The 15,189-nt window shown below is 39.5% G+C and overlaps 1 protein-coding gene across 2 annotated transcripts; it reads right to left on the bottom strand.

The window, feature by feature from the left end:
• Positions 1 to 308: 308 nt before the first annotated feature.
• Positions 309 to 14,790, bottom strand: PDPN (podoplanin). 2 transcript variants are annotated; one of them, XM_041419664.1, is made up of 6 exons: positions 14,467 to 14,790; positions 3,721 to 3,806; positions 3,190 to 3,283; positions 2,916 to 2,951; positions 2,009 to 2,120; positions 309 to 1,459 (listed from the first exon to the last, which is right to left on the bottom strand). In XM_041419664.1, exons 1-6 carry the CDS (start codon positions 14,534 to 14,536, stop codon positions 1,453 to 1,455), a joined length of 405 nt encoding a protein of 134 aa, XP_041275598.1. In that variant the 5' UTR covers positions 14,537 to 14,790; the 3' UTR covers positions 309 to 1,452. The 2 variants fall into 2 exon arrangements, with proteins under 2 accessions (XP_041275598.1, XP_041275599.1); XM_041419665.1 differs by having other exon boundaries at positions 2,015 to 2,120.
• Positions 14,791 to 15,189: the final 399 nt, after the last annotated feature.

The following is a 15,189-nucleotide window of genomic DNA, read 5'->3' as shown; positions in this document are numbered from 1 at the left end:
AAGAAGAAAAAAACTGTAATTTTCCTGCTTTCATATCAATTTACACAATGATAAAGATTAGGCTTACTCCTTGGTCACAGACTGAGGGTCTCATCACATCAGCTCCAGAACTAATTAAAGACCTCTGAATTAGTTATCTCTCATATGTTTACTTTTCAATTATAGTTTCATTTATCAATGTCAAATTAGTTGGTTGTAGACATTACATTGATAAGTCAAGTAGCAAAATAAGTCAGGAAAATTGAAGGAACAGTAAGATATTTTACTGGGTTTTTTTGAAGAAAACAAGAACAATTATTGTAAAATAATACAGTTTATATTATGATTTTTATTTCCAAAGCTTGTATTGATATGATAGCTCAAGGCACATGAAAGAAACTGAAAAGCAAACACAGATAAGCTGACAAATTTAGCAATGGCTGACTATATTGATTATCATGATTTTTACACCAAACACTGAAGTGTCCTGAGGAAACCTGATGCACTGCAGTCACTTGACATGCAAAGCCTTTGCTCTGAGCTCTGTACTTTCAGGTTGTGCTGCTCTAAATATGCCCCAGGAAAGCTGCAGACTCCAAAGCTGCATCACACCTCAGTGACCTGGTGTTGCACATGTTGTCAAACAAATCAACTCTACAGTTAGGAAATGGGACAGGCATAATGAAAAAACATGGTGTACACTAATTCAAAAGCTTCTACACGTCAGTTCTAAAGTGACCCATCAAAACTGGGTATTTTCCAAGCACCCCTTAATTCAGGATGTGTATTTCAATTCCTGCATGTCTCTGCAACAAGAGAAGGCAGGAAATTCCTGATGCCATAGTCAGACGAGCAAGCTTTCAGTTGGTAGATCAGTTCCAGCCAGACCTACCATATTTTGCCACAAAATAACATAAATATCAAGAGCAGAAAATCTGTATCAGCAGTGGAAAGATTTTAGCTTCCAATATCCAGTATTTTCCTACTTTGTAAATAACTGGTTCTCACTGAAGCTAATTCCTCCTTTTTGATACATCATGTTGTAGATAAACATGCCAGGAGCACTTAACCAGCCAAAGACACTTTTTTTTGGCTGTTGTTTTAAAAGAATACATATAAAGTAATGTGAAATAATCTTTGGTAGTGTTTAAAACCCAAGCATATAATACCTGCAAATCACATTTCAGATATACATCTCTTTGCTGCAGGGTTTTTTTGCTGCAATATCTTTTTCTTCTAGTAAAATTCTGGTTAGTAAAAAATCCTATGAATATCTTCCATGCTCTGTGCAAGGGGAGGTGTGAGGGTGGTCCTTAGAATTGTGTGGTATCCCCATAGATCTGAAATTCTTTGACTATATTTTCCATGGATCATCTTCTCACACAAATACAGGAATAGTCTTTAGTTTGTATGAAATAAGAAGCACTTGTATTTTCCAGCATGGAATGGCATGGTTGCCTGGTTCAACTGTGTTTAGGGCCTGGAAAACAAAAAGCAGATATTTTATTGTTCATCATTACCCAAATGTAAGTCACATGACCTTTTTTATCTTTCTCTTTGTCTTTCCTATCACCTCTTTATTTCTCTTTCTAGTTCCTATTTGGCTTTCTCCTGGTGCACAGTACCTGCTCAATTTTCTGGGCTTTTCTTACTCTTTCAGAGTTTGTAAAACTCTTTAGATTTGTGTGTCACCAAAAAATAAGGTAGAGATTGCTCCCCAATGTCCACATGTTATCCACTACTTCTGGAACCTGTTCAGTCCCTAGTGAATGACTCTGTTCCCCAGAGTAATCCCAAAATAATATTTCAACAGCATGTGCACACTGTCTGGGCAGTTCTGAAGCACATGAGAGCATGCAGACACCATACCACACTGGCAGCTCTTGCTGAGTCTGTCTAAGGCACTGTAAACCAGGAAAATAGGTAGTTTTTTGTCAAAACAGAAACCTTAGAAATTTCCCAAGTGATTCCTGTGACCCTGCTCAGAGGAGGGTGCTTGAAGAAAAAGCCTGATGAGCAATTTACTTACGAGTACCTGCCTGACATCTTCCTTACAACTGCAATTATTATTCCTGCAAGGATTCCAACTGCAACAATGACTCCAATAATTATTCCAAGCAGTGCAATTGTTCCCAGACCACCTGAAAGAAGAAATTGGGAATGTTAGTATGTATCTCATGGAGACAATTGATAAGAGGCTACTGATAGACCTGGTGCTGTTCTGCTGCATCCCACTTCTCGGGGAAATTTCTTACTGTCTTGTGAATTCTAAAGTAGGTTTGGATGTTCAGCAGCCTGGTATTGTATTGCATTCCCCCAGATGAAGGAAGGAATGATGAATCTGACTCCGTCTTCTCAGAAGGCTAATTTATTATTTCATGATACTATTTTATATTTAAGATTGCTATTCTATACTAGACTTTACTAAAGAATACAGAAAGGATACTTACTCAATGCTAAAAAGATAATAATGAAAACTCGTGACTCTTTCCAGAGTCCTGACACAGCTTGGCCCTGACTGGCCAAAGAGTGAAAACAACTCACAGCAGAATGCAGTGAAACAATCACCTGTGGGTGAACAATCTCCAAACACTTTCCAAAGCAGCAAAACACGGGAGAAGCAAATCACATAATTATTGTTTTTCTTTTCTCTGAGGCTTCTCAGCTTCCCAGGAGAAAAATCCTGGGCGAAGGGATTTTTCCAGACAATGTGAATGCCACAGCCTGGAACCATGCCTTTGGGCTGGAGGGCTCCTTGTGGGTGTGGATATGGAGACAGTGAGCAGGTGAACCAGGGAAAGCAGCTCAGGGAGCAGGCTAGGCCTCCCCTGGAACTTTTACTTAATGGCATGGGCACAGGAAGGGCTGCTGGAAGGGGAATTGCCTGGCAGTTATGTTTCTCCCTTGTCTTTATAAGCAAATCTTCTGTTTAATACCTTCATCAGCTTTCTCCGATTCCCCACTCCGTTCACCTGTAAAGCCAGAAAGAAAAGAGTTACCCCCTCTGCTTTGCACAGAGTGTTTCCTTCCAATTTGAAAGGTTATGTCCAAGGAGAGCTTCTATTGACTTTGTCACGATGGTTTGAGCTTGTTCTTTTGATAGAAAGTGAGCAAATGAAGTTTGAGAGAGTATTTGAGATTTGCAGATATTGTTTAGCAGATGGCAGTATAACTTTGATGTGTAAAAATAGAAATGAAAGGGATTTTTACCATCAACACTTTCTGTGTTAACTTCATAAGCAGTAGCATTTTCAATTTCTCCATCCACGATTAAGGTGCTTTCTGTGGTCTTCAGGTCTCCAAACTGCAAGAGATTTGTTACATTGTGCAGTCTTGTGGGCAATGACAAGAATTCAGGGGGAAAGAGGGAAAAAAACCCCTTAGTACATTCAGTCTACATGTATAAAGTAACACTGACATTTCTTGGTCTGTCAGGTGTGGATGTTTTGTTAGCTGTCACCTCTCATGTTTGATATGCATACAGTGACCAAAAAAACCAAGATAAGCTGATTTGTCCTCCAGCTAGAGGATTTCTATGTCAGATCTCTTGGTAGGACTGCAAAAGGTGTAGAAGGCTGCAGAATTTTGCAGACCTGCCTTTTTAGAGTGGGTTTTTGTAAAGCAGTTTTTGAGTTTAGTTTCACTGAAACTGTTTGAGAGATACTGAGTTGGAAGGGGTGGGAAGTGGCAGTGAATAAGAAGGTAGCATAAAGGATCTTTTATTTAGTATTATATACTCACAATTGTTGGTAATTCTTCAAATTCTGTGTCATTTCTGTCTCTGAAATCGATTGTTGCACTTTCTTCTCCTTCTAGAACTGAGCTTGCTGCATAGAATTTTAGAAAATTAGTCAGGATTTTACTTGGTAGTCACATGTTCTGGCTCCTCTGACACATAAACTTTGCTAACCATGACCTCTGTGTGGTGTTCTGCCCACATGGAATTGGAAATTATTTGGAATAAGTTGAATTCTGTGATACTCTTGTCCAAAGCAGTAGGACAAAAAGCTGAAGTACCCATCACTTAACTCTGGTACAACCTTGAAACATACTCGTTGCTAACATTCTGTCCAAGAAATTATTTCCTTTTTTATTAAGAAAAGTTTCTCCATAGTGGATGTAATGATTGCAGATTTTAAGCTAAGAATTAGCTTAGGTATTGGGATAGATTCCTTCAAGCATCTTCCATTTTCTAAAATAGTAAAAAGCTTTCTCCCATCCTTCAGCTCAGCCCCAGCTGCAATCTTTTTTTTTAGGCCTGCCATCAATGCTTATGGGTGCAGCCATAGTTTGAAAATATTCCTACAAAAATGAATCATGAGGATTTCCTAAAATTGCAAACCTTAGTTGCCATAATTTGAATTTTTAGATAACAATGTAAGGCTTGTTTGTTTGTTTTTATTCTAGACCCCTTGTTCATCTGTGCTCTTTGATAAAATGGATATTTAGATTTTGGCCCACACAGTGCTGTTAATTTATAAAAACAGCCAGAATTCATCAGTAGGGAAATGAGTTGGAATAAGGTAGAACAGGAAAGATAGGGCTGTGTAGAGATAACTGGCAGTACCAAGAACGTGCTGAAAACCACATTTTATCATTTAATTCAATTTCGTGCTGATTCACAAACCTGTGACAGGCAGAGTGTGATGTTAATGTGGTGTGAGAGCTCCTGGGAGTTTGTAATTCCTGCTGATTACAAAGCCAGGTGAGGCTGCTTGTCCTGCTGCTGCCTGGGGCATAAAGGTCCTGCTAATTCCAGATACCAGTGCTGAAATTTAAGCAAAGAGCTAATAGTAGGTGTCCTGAGTGAGTACTTGAGGCAAAAAAAGCACTGACAACTTCTTTCCTGGACTTAAATTTTACATCTAAAGTCTATTTATCAAAGCAACCAGATCAGAAGAAGGACAGCTCTTGATAGTTCTTTTAAAAAATGAAAATTACTGTACCATTTGAATATCTTGGGTATGAGAAATATTCCCAACCTCTTTGTTTTATTAAATTGTAACACTTTCCTACTAATGACACTTTTTATTTAGTGATCTGAAAACATTCTCATCTCCTCTGCCTATGAACTTGAACAATTTCTGAATTGTTAGATTGATTCCAAATACTTTTTATGGAAAACTTTACTACTCCTGAATGCACTCTACATGTTTTATAAATGATATGGAGGCAAGTAAACAGCTTTTCTTCTGTGACTGAAATTAGAAAGGATGGGCATTTTGCTTGATAGCAGCCAAAAAGGAATAAAAAGTGTAGAATCTATTTGGATCACCTGTGTAGATGTCACTCAGAAATGGTTTTTCTTTAATTGTGAGTTCTGTTTAAGTTTTGTTCATTTTTACCTGCCCCTTTTAATATAAATATGTTATTTCAAATTAAAAAGTCAATATTTGATTTTAAAATTGGTTAAAAAAAAAGTATTGGCAGCTTAGGCAAAATTTTTCAAGCAGAAGATGAATGATTTGCCATTGAGAAAAATAACCTCTGGTTTTGCTTGAAACTCTCATTTGAATTCTACTGGAAACTTGCAAATATTTTTCCTTGGCTTCCAAAACTGTTTTCTGAACCAAACTAGAAAATTTTTATCCATCTCAACCAATATAAGACTGAGAGTTTTGTCCCATTGCTAAGAGACCAAACACTGAACTAAACTTAGATTTCTAATTCCGTGTTTACTGAGCTGAATAGAATTTTATATTTCTGTATCCTTAGAAGCCTGAATACAGGTACAGTTTCTATTTGGGAGCCAAATCGATGTGCAGGTAGTACTTTAGGCAGTAGTAGATGAAGAAACTACATTCATGGTATGCCAACATGAGGCCAAATATAGTGGTTAATTAAGCTAGTCAGTCTCCCAGAAATCACCTTATAATCCATGGAAAGGCCAGAACAGGGTAAGTCAGAGTTCCAAATTAGATGCTAAAAATAATTGTTTGGTCATTTTTGATTGAAATACCCCAGGGATTCTTGAAGTAGCAAAAGGGGGCTGACTTTTTATTGTACATGTAGACACTCTCTAAATATCAGTGCAATTTAAGGTATAGCACTATTTTATAATCCTTCTTTTTTGTTTGTGAAACAATATCTTTAAAATACAATACTGTGATGTACAATCATGCCTATGTAAATGTTAAGTGTGAACAAAGAAATAGCAATAGAACTCAGCAGCACAGTATGGATCAGTTTACCTTGTAATCCCAGTCAGAACAGAAGAAACATCCTTTACTCACTAGTTAAAAATAAGCAAAGATGGAGAAAAACAATTACTAGAGGAAAACCCCCCAGTACAAGGTGAAATAAATTTTGTATGTTAACAACAAGCATCTTATTGGGAGAAGCTGCTTATACTCCTGACATGGCAACAGCTTTCAGGCCTGAAAATTGCCTGATAGTGAAGGCAGGAAAGGAAAGCATGTCACACAGCAAAGGTGTAGAAAATCAGTGAATGTCACAAGGAAACATAAAAAAATTTTTCCTTGGGTGATGCTTGTTGCAGATTCTTGGCCATGAGTGGCATGTAGAAAACCTATTTCAGTGCCTTTGCCCTCTCAGTACTGATTGACAAAAGGAGGTGGCCCAGATTAATCTTGCCTAATTTTAGGTTCTTAATAAAGGCACCTAAATAAAGTGTCTGCTTGCCCTTATCTTCTTTTATAGTCTGTAGGGAAAAATAAATACCTCTAGAAGATAATTCAGGGTCATCCTTGGTAGTGCTGCCCTTCCTCAATTGCAAAGGGAAACTGTAATATAGCTTCCCTGTGAGCTGCCCAAGGCTCAGGCTGACCTGAGCTGGTTTCTGTCACTCTGAAGATCTTGTCCCAGCCCTGTTTGAGCTGAGGTTCTGTATCTGATGCAGAATAATCCCTGGACTCTATTTCCAGGTTCATTTTAGACTGACAGTGGTTAGCTGGTGATTAGACACTACCAAACTATTACCCAGAGAAAGAATGGGAGGCAATTTTTATGTTTCCTGCATTTGTAGGAAGCAACACTGGCTACTAAACATCTCTTTGTCAGAGAAAGTCATAATGAAGGTAAATATTGCAATGAAATTTGGACACACTACTGGACTTTAAGGTTCTTTCACTGTACCCAGTACAAGGCTCAGCACCACTGCCATCAAAGGGGATGGAAATGGCATTGAAGGGGTGTGTGCTTGTGTCATTTCTTGGTTTCATCTGATGTGGGCCAAATGTAGCAAAAGTCAGGGCTGAGTGGTGCTTCTGCATGTGTTCTTAATATTATCTTAGAGGAGGTTGTAAATAAAAACATTGCCTCACAGTGCTGGGGCTGTCTCCAAGGAGGCTCCTCTGTTTGCAGCTATATGTTGCTGCAGATGTGAATTAATCATTGCATCCTTTTCTGCCAAAGTTCCAGCTGGGAGCCTTTCAGTTCAAAGTCCCAGCTGCTCTCAGGCTGCAGCTTCTCACACCAGGACAAAATTTGATGTCTTTAAAAGTTTAATACTACTTTGAAATCCTCCCTTGCTTAAGCATCCCATGACCCACTTAGGGGAAGCTGAGCTCACTACTTCCATGCACAGAGTGACAGTTTACTAGAGAAACCTCTTAGAGCTGCTTTCAAAGCACAGGGGTTGTGTTGGAAAGGAGGGGGAGCTGTAAAACTGTTGTTCATTAGCATTTCTTTCAGGTATCTCCAAAACCAACAAAGATACTTCTGAAGATGAAACGTGTTCTAGGTTCTTGCTTCTTTCCTTGCATAAATCCAAATAAACCCAAACACTAGTGGGCAAAGGCAGTTGTAAGCCTGTATTTTAGCTCAGTCCTTGAAATAGTAAGCCCTCAAAATAGAATGTTTCCATTTCTGATAAGAGATCAGGAGATAAAAATGGCAAACCTTAAAGGAATCCCTCTGGCAAGAATTGCAATAATCCTTTGCTCATTGCCCTCTGCTTCTACATGAAAAAAAAAAACCCTAAAACCCCAAAAACACCCAGCTTCAGTTATTTATAACAGCTAAAAATATTATCTAGCAGAGAGTTTAGCAGGATGGGTCCCTTGGGACATATCACTTTTCTGCTGGAGATGTAACAGAGCAAACATCTGGAGCTGAGTGATGCTTTTCAGTGTCTGCTTCCGGAATTGTCACAGACCAAGCGGTGTTGTTTGAAGGACTCTGTATGGATGTGTGTGTTTGCCATCCTGTTTTGACTGCATTTTATTCAGCATTTATGTCCTGATACAAGAATTCCTTTTGTGCAGAAGTATTCTTCACTTAGAGACCTTAATGTGATTGCGAGCAAACTGAGTCTTAGCCAGTATCTCATCACTGGAATTGGTTCTGTTGTAGTTCATTGAAAACTTGTATTCATGGTGGTGGAAGGTTTAACAAAAATGCTTGATTTGCAAGGGATCTGCCTTTTAAATACAGCAGCTCAGTAATTTTCAAAAGCAGTTTTGTCTGTGATTTGGCTTTATCCTCAATTTAAGTGTATTCCAGAGTCATGCCCAAAACCCACAACATTAGATTAATTTTGTCTGAGAATAATTTTCCATTATTTTAAACTTTTGGATTTTTTTAAGTATACAGGTGTCTCTTTTGTTGTGAAATAATTCAACATGCCAAATCCAAGCCACAAAATTTTTGGTACTTTGAAGATGCAAGGGTTTGAAGAATGTAATATAGTGGATTCTAGGTTTTGAGCTTTGCAACTTGAATCTTTGGAAAGTTACAATTTTCAAACTTCAGAAAAGTAGGGAAGTTTGTTAATGAGAACTGAAATTCTCATTTGTGCCTGGGGCTCCTGCAAATTCATATCTGCATTATCCATAGAGCTCTGTGTCCTTGGCCTGTTTGGGGCCACAACATTGGCATTTTCTTTCTCTGTTAATTCTTTCTGGAAGCTGGAGTAATCTGTCATGTCAATAAAAATCCCCTGGTGTGTATTTAAGTGTCTAGACTGTTGTTCAGGAGAAAGTATGTACTGTGTAAATCCTGAAGTGCTTTCTGCAGTTTCCTTAGACAAAGACTGGCAGCTTTGCTATATACAACAAAGGAAGCTGGATGACAGAACACCAGAAACTCTGGAAAGTATCTGCCAGTTGGGAAAATGGTCATGAAGTACAAGGAAGGATTTAGCTCAGCTTTATTTAGGGTATGACTGACTTTGGTCAGGTACTCCATGTAGCATGTGATGACAATACTTTGCTGAACTGTCAGAAACATTTCCTTTGGTCACCACACCCTGCTACAGATGGGTTTTATTGCTGGGGCTGGTTTAGCCAAAGGAGCTGTCCTGGTTTAAAAATCTGCTTTAAAGCCAGAGTTTAAATCAACAGTGCCAAAGTGGCAAAGAACCACCTGGCTGCTCCTCAAGTAATTCACACATGTTCTGAATGTTACAATATTCCACTGACAGAAAAGCAAACCAAAATGTGCTTTAACTGGGCAGATACAGAAAAGCAACTGCTCTTCAAGTGCTTGGTGTGTGTAATGACCCCCAACCAGAGTCACAAAACAAAGCCAGGAGAGGAAAAGCTGCAAACTTCCTAAGCTTTGTCTTATGCATGGTGAAATCAGCCACAGAGCTGCGGGCATGAGGAAGGAAATGACGAACTGCATTACAGGATATTCCTTTAAAATATTCCTTGCAGAGCTGGAGATGAGTATTCCAAATTTATGCTTTTAATAATGTTGCTGTGTCAACATTTACTTTCTTCTCTACTAAGTACACTAACCTCAGACTTGTTATCCCATGAATATGGGATAAAATTACTTTTTTATTGAGAGTTGCTGCCCCGTGACCCTGTTTCCCTGTTTGCAGTTTCATAACAGTCTAATTGTTTCCTCTGAGCAGTGAGGGATGGAACAACCAGGTTGGACTTGTGAGCAAGGTGTAAATGTCTTGCATTTTGCTGTAAAGTGTCAGAATCACAGAACTTTCAGTCTTTTGCTGCATGACTGACTAGGCAGAAGAGTTGCAGCCAAGAGAAAGAAAAAATACAAAACTTGGTGTAAGGGATCAGCAAACTGGGCAGGTACAGCACAAAGCAGACATCTGCTTATAAATACTGGCATATGTAAATGCAACTGAAAGGAATTAAGAAATGACCTCTAATACAGTAATAAACTAATCTTTTCCCTAAATTACTTCCTTCCCTGGACTCTGAGGCTACAGCCATGTGCCCTTTCACAGCTGCCTTGTTGTAGATTACTAACCCTTTGTATCTGCAAGCAGAATGTTTTGCAGGTTCCTCAACTCATTTGTTTGAAATACTCATGCCAGACAGTGAACTGGAAACTCTTGGGTGTTAATTCTGTTCACACAGTGAATTTTGACTACCTACTTTACATTGCCATGCAGCAGACAAGTTCCCTTCAATGTGTTTAGTCTGACTTTTATACTCCACTAACAATAGACTAATGTTTGGATGGGTTTCATAGTCATAAAAACATTTTAACACAGCTTTGGAGTTAAGTGTGTCCCCTTTACAGATTTAGTAGTGTCTCAAGCTCTCCTAACTCATGCTTGTCTGAAAATGGTGCTGGTGTAACAGCTGAATTGTGCCCTCACTAAGGATTATTCTGATGCAGTCTGTGCTGGATGTTGTAGTGTTTGTAATCAACAAGTACAAGGATGGAAAACACATGAGGAAGTCATAGAGCAACATGAGAATGTGCTCAGCATCAGCTTCTATGTCCTCTGAGAGTTTTTGGCCAAGCTTCTGAGATGGAGAGCTGGAAATAAATAGTGCATTTGTCTCTTATTTTTCCTCATTTGTTTCTCTTTAGCACACCCCAGCATACCTATACTCCCAATCCCACATCTTTTTCTGAAACTCTGTAACGAATTGTGCACTGCAGAGCTCTGAGCTTTGCTGCGGGATCAATCCCCATGGAGGGGATGGTCTGTGCACACACAAATCAGAGGGGCCCTTTCAGAGGATCTGGGAGGCAGGATCTGGCAGCATTTGGGTTCATCCTGTAGTCCCTGACCACATCCAGACAAAAAGCAAACAAACCAACAAAATAAACGTGCCACTGAGCCAGCCCCTGTGCCTGAGCTGGGCCACCAGCCACAGTGGGCATTTCTGTGGTCCTCGTGTGGCTCACCTCAAGTGACACAAGGAGAAACACCACACGGTCCTGCTGGAGCCTCACAGCCTGAAAACCTTCCTGCACTGCCTCATCATCCACCCAAATGCTCTCCAGGCTCTTTGCTGCTTTGGTTTCTTTGCCTTTTTTTTTTTTTTCAGATGATTTACAAGTCCTTGATCTGAGGTAAATACACAGATTCAGTAGAAACTGCTGAACTGCAGGAGCTGAGAATCTGGCCTCTCTGTTTCCAGTTTTAGTGTGCAGCCTGAGTTAATGAAAGGTCCACTTGTAAGCCCTTAAATATGACTCTTTTCTTTGTTTGTGAAGTTACAGATTCAAAAACTAACTGTCGGAATACAGATGTGCAAACCTCCCTGCTTGCCCAGCTGAGGAGAAATTGGATTTTATTTGTTCTCTGCTGTCTTCCACAAAGATACTGCAAATTTCAGACTTGCAGAACTACTAACTGAGATTCAGCAAGATGATTTTCTCCTTTCTGTGATAATAATTTTGGGTATTGGACACGTAGAGTTAGATTCATATGGTGAAGAGGCATATATGGGACATGTATAAGAGTACTCCTCATTCTTCATGCAGGATGAAAGGTTGTGCAGCACTTATTTAGTAGAAAACTGGGTCCATTTTGAGCCAAATGCGACTATTCAGTTTGCTTTTACATTTTGTTTACCACCAGCAGTTACAGAGTTTCATTTTCAAAAGGCTTTAGAGTTGTCTGATTTTATTGTTTCGTTTTGCCACTGCAATAGTGACAGAGTTTGGGTGAATCAGGACTGCTTTGAAACAATCTTTTCTTGTGGTTTTCTCAATTCTCTTTGTTATGATTTTGAAAAACAAAACTTTTTAGTCTTTCACAGCCGACTGTAAACTTCAATTTCCTTTCTTATGATATAAACATATTTTAATCTGAATTATGCCCATGTTCTTACTCTCAGTCCAAACCAAACGTAACATGACCTAGTATAAGCCTGCCTTGCATAAGGAAATAAAATCTGATATTTGCCCCTAGGTAAGATCAGGCACATGGACAGCTGATACAGCCCAGGTGACATGTGGTGTCTTGTTGAACCATCATGTTAAATTTTGTTCATGTTATGTGACAGCCAACAGAGTCATCTCCTTGCCTGCAAGGATACAACACCATGGGAAAGGTTTGGAGCCAGGAAATGTGTTGCCTCTGCAAAGCACTGGTTTGGATGTTTGTTGAGGCCAACTTCCATCTCAGCCCCTTTGGTCTGATTCTGTGTGTGAAGGTTTGCCTGAGTTTTGGCATGCTGAATGAGATCAGCAGGGCTAAAATGTATCTGCCAATATGATCATGATAGTGATGATTAATATTAATACTAGTAACAATAATAATCCTTTTGGAAATTGGAAATATGCTTCCTGCTGGAAACAAAGCTGCTTTTCTCAATTTGGTCTCAGTCCATAACCTGGAGTGCCCAACATAAGAAAAGCATAGCTGCAGGTTTATTTATGGACTTTTCTGGGTTAAGAGGTGTCAGATGGAGACCTTTTTCCTCTAAAACCCTCAGGCCTGTGTTCCCCAGAGTTTCATGGATCTGGATAAAGCCACTCCACCAAGCACTGCACAAGTCAAGCCTTCTCCATCTCCCTGTCAGCCAGCAGAGTCTGCTGAAGGTGGCATTGGCATTTCATGTCTGTTCTAACTTGTAATTGCTGATGATTATCAGTAAACAGCAGTGATACCACCAATACCAGCCAATACCACCCTTCAGAGAGAGGATTTCTCCTTTCCATGTGCGATTTTAGAATGCTCAAGTCTTATTTTATCTGGAGTCTGCTTTCCTGGTGTATCCTTTGGAAGTTGTCCTAAATGACTGGCTCCATGTGAAGGAAAAGTCACAAACCCTAAACAGACACAGAAAACCTTACATACTGTAAATCACATTCTTGATCCAGCTCTGGAGTTCAATGCAAACTGTACAGGTAATAAAGCAGAGGTAATATTCTTATATTCTTATTCTTAAAGCAGGAAATATTCTTATATTTTTTTATGACTAATAGAGTTTCAGCCTGAGCATTGCTGGACTCCTCTCTGAGCTGGGAGAAAATATACTTAAAAACTTTTCAAAAGCTTGGAGATGAAGGGCCTTTTAACCTGTAATTCTGATATCTTAGATTGCTTAAGGTAATTCTATAAAGTAGTGGTGGTTTTGCCTCATTTCTAATGGCTATAAACTTTAGTACACTTCATATAGATGCTTTTTAAGAACAAGGTGGCTGGGTGAGCCTAGAAAACAACTTTTGTGACTTGCCTAATATCTGTTAATTTTAGTTTTTCTGTGAAATTTTGAAGCATAACTCCAAACTTCAGCCTCACATTCTGACATGCAGAACACCATTAGAAGTTTCAAGCCAACATCCACACGCAGTTTATGCCAACAGAGCTCCATTCTTTCCAGCAGGACGACACTGACAGCTATCAGGCCAAAATCAGGTGATTTTTGCAGTTTGGGTCCCCAGATCTAAGCCTGATGAGTAGATCCATGCTTTTGAAGAGCAGTGGGCTGAGTTTAAGTTGCTGTGTTGAGAGCACTGGTGCGAAACTGCTGCTCTGCAGCTTGGAACGCGCTCCGTGGCCATGGCAGCTGCAAACCACGCTGCCTCTTGGCCACTGCACTCTCATGAGTCAAATGCTACTCAGAAACACTGAGTTTCAAAATGACATTCCTGGAATCAAGCACTGGTCAGGGTACTTGATTTACTGTAATTCTGATTTACTGTTAACAAACCAGACTCCAATCCTTTAGCCGTAGAAAGACTTGAATGTCTATTTTACCTAAAAGTGTATATTGCATCTTTCTTATAAAACTCAAAATACATAACTTGCAAAATTAATCTTTTTGGTACATAACTTTCTTTGGCAATAATTCCCCCTGGTTTATTTTCCCTCATTGTGTATATATTGTTTGTGGCTAAGTTAGAATCAGCAAAGCCCTGCAAGGGGCTCACATTCTAAGAGTCTGAAATGTCTCTGAGCAGATATGTTAAACTCCTGAATGAACAGATTGACAAGTTACTTTCATGAGTTATACCCCAAATTTAGTTAAACTGGATCGTTGCCTGCAGAGCCGGCTGTGTGTGTTCCAGTGAGAGTGGAGCCTTTTCCAAGGGCTGTGCAGGGAATACCTCCCTTGCCTGCCCCTCTCCCTCCCCTGCAGACACACTGAAAATTCTTTCCTAATGGAGTCAAACGCAGCCCATCGAAAACTTTTACTGCTCCTTTCCACATCGCAGCTGCAGTAGATGCCCTGTTGCAGCTTAAGAATTTAAAAGAAAGTTTTACAAACAGGTCGGAGTAACTATGTAAGCCATGAGCGAGCACAGAAACTGTTAAATTACAGGAAATGACTGGGAATAACTGTAACCAAACTTTCCCCTTACCTTCTTGAGCAAGTGCTACAAAAGGCAGGCTCCCGAGGACGAAGATGAAGAATGGAACTTTTATAAACATATTTGATCTCCTTAGAGAGTCGCTTTCCAATCCTCAAACCAGATGGATCCAAATTTGAATTTTTTTCTTTTAGAGGTAGTGGAGAATTGCGATGATAGAAAGAAAATCACTGTGAAAAAAATACTTTGATATTCCAAATATTCCTTTAGCTGCTGTAATGTGAAGAGGGGAGGTTTTCTCAGGAGATAACTGAACAGTTAAAGAAAACTGAGTGGAGTCAGAATTATTTTCTTTAGCCAAGGGATGGGAGCAGCCTAAGGTGGTCCTCAATGAGCAGCCAGGCCCGCCCTCCCCACGCTGTTTGGTCAGGACCAAAGTTATGATCTCAGCTCAGATTTAAAGTTACAGGACCTGTTGTGGTTTTCAGAAGACTTTTATTTAGCAAAGGGGAAAAAGGAATTTAGGCAAAGCGAGGTGTTCGTTCCCTCCCTTCTGCAAGCTGTCTTTAAAAAATCCTTAAGAAACAACTCTAAGGACACTTTTCTTGTTATTTCCAGCAGTGAACTGATGTTTTTTTCATTTCAAAGTGACCCCCCCATGTTTATCTAAGCAAGTGTGGTACTGAATGTGCATTTAGGGATACTGAAATAGTTTTTAGGACAGGCTATTTAATTCTGCAGTAAATACTGTCTGAATTTTTCCCGTGTGTCTGT

This window comes from Onychostruthus taczanowskii, unplaced genomic scaffold (genome assembly GCF_017590055.1).
Source record: "Onychostruthus taczanowskii isolate IOZ18803 unplaced genomic scaffold, ASM1759005v1 scaffold61, whole genome shotgun sequence".
NCBI classification, from domain to species: domain Eukaryota; kingdom Metazoa; phylum Chordata; class Aves; order Passeriformes; family Passeridae; genus Onychostruthus; species Onychostruthus taczanowskii.
Note: the sequence above shows the minus strand (reverse complement) of the source record. Positions and strands in the feature narration are given on the sequence as shown.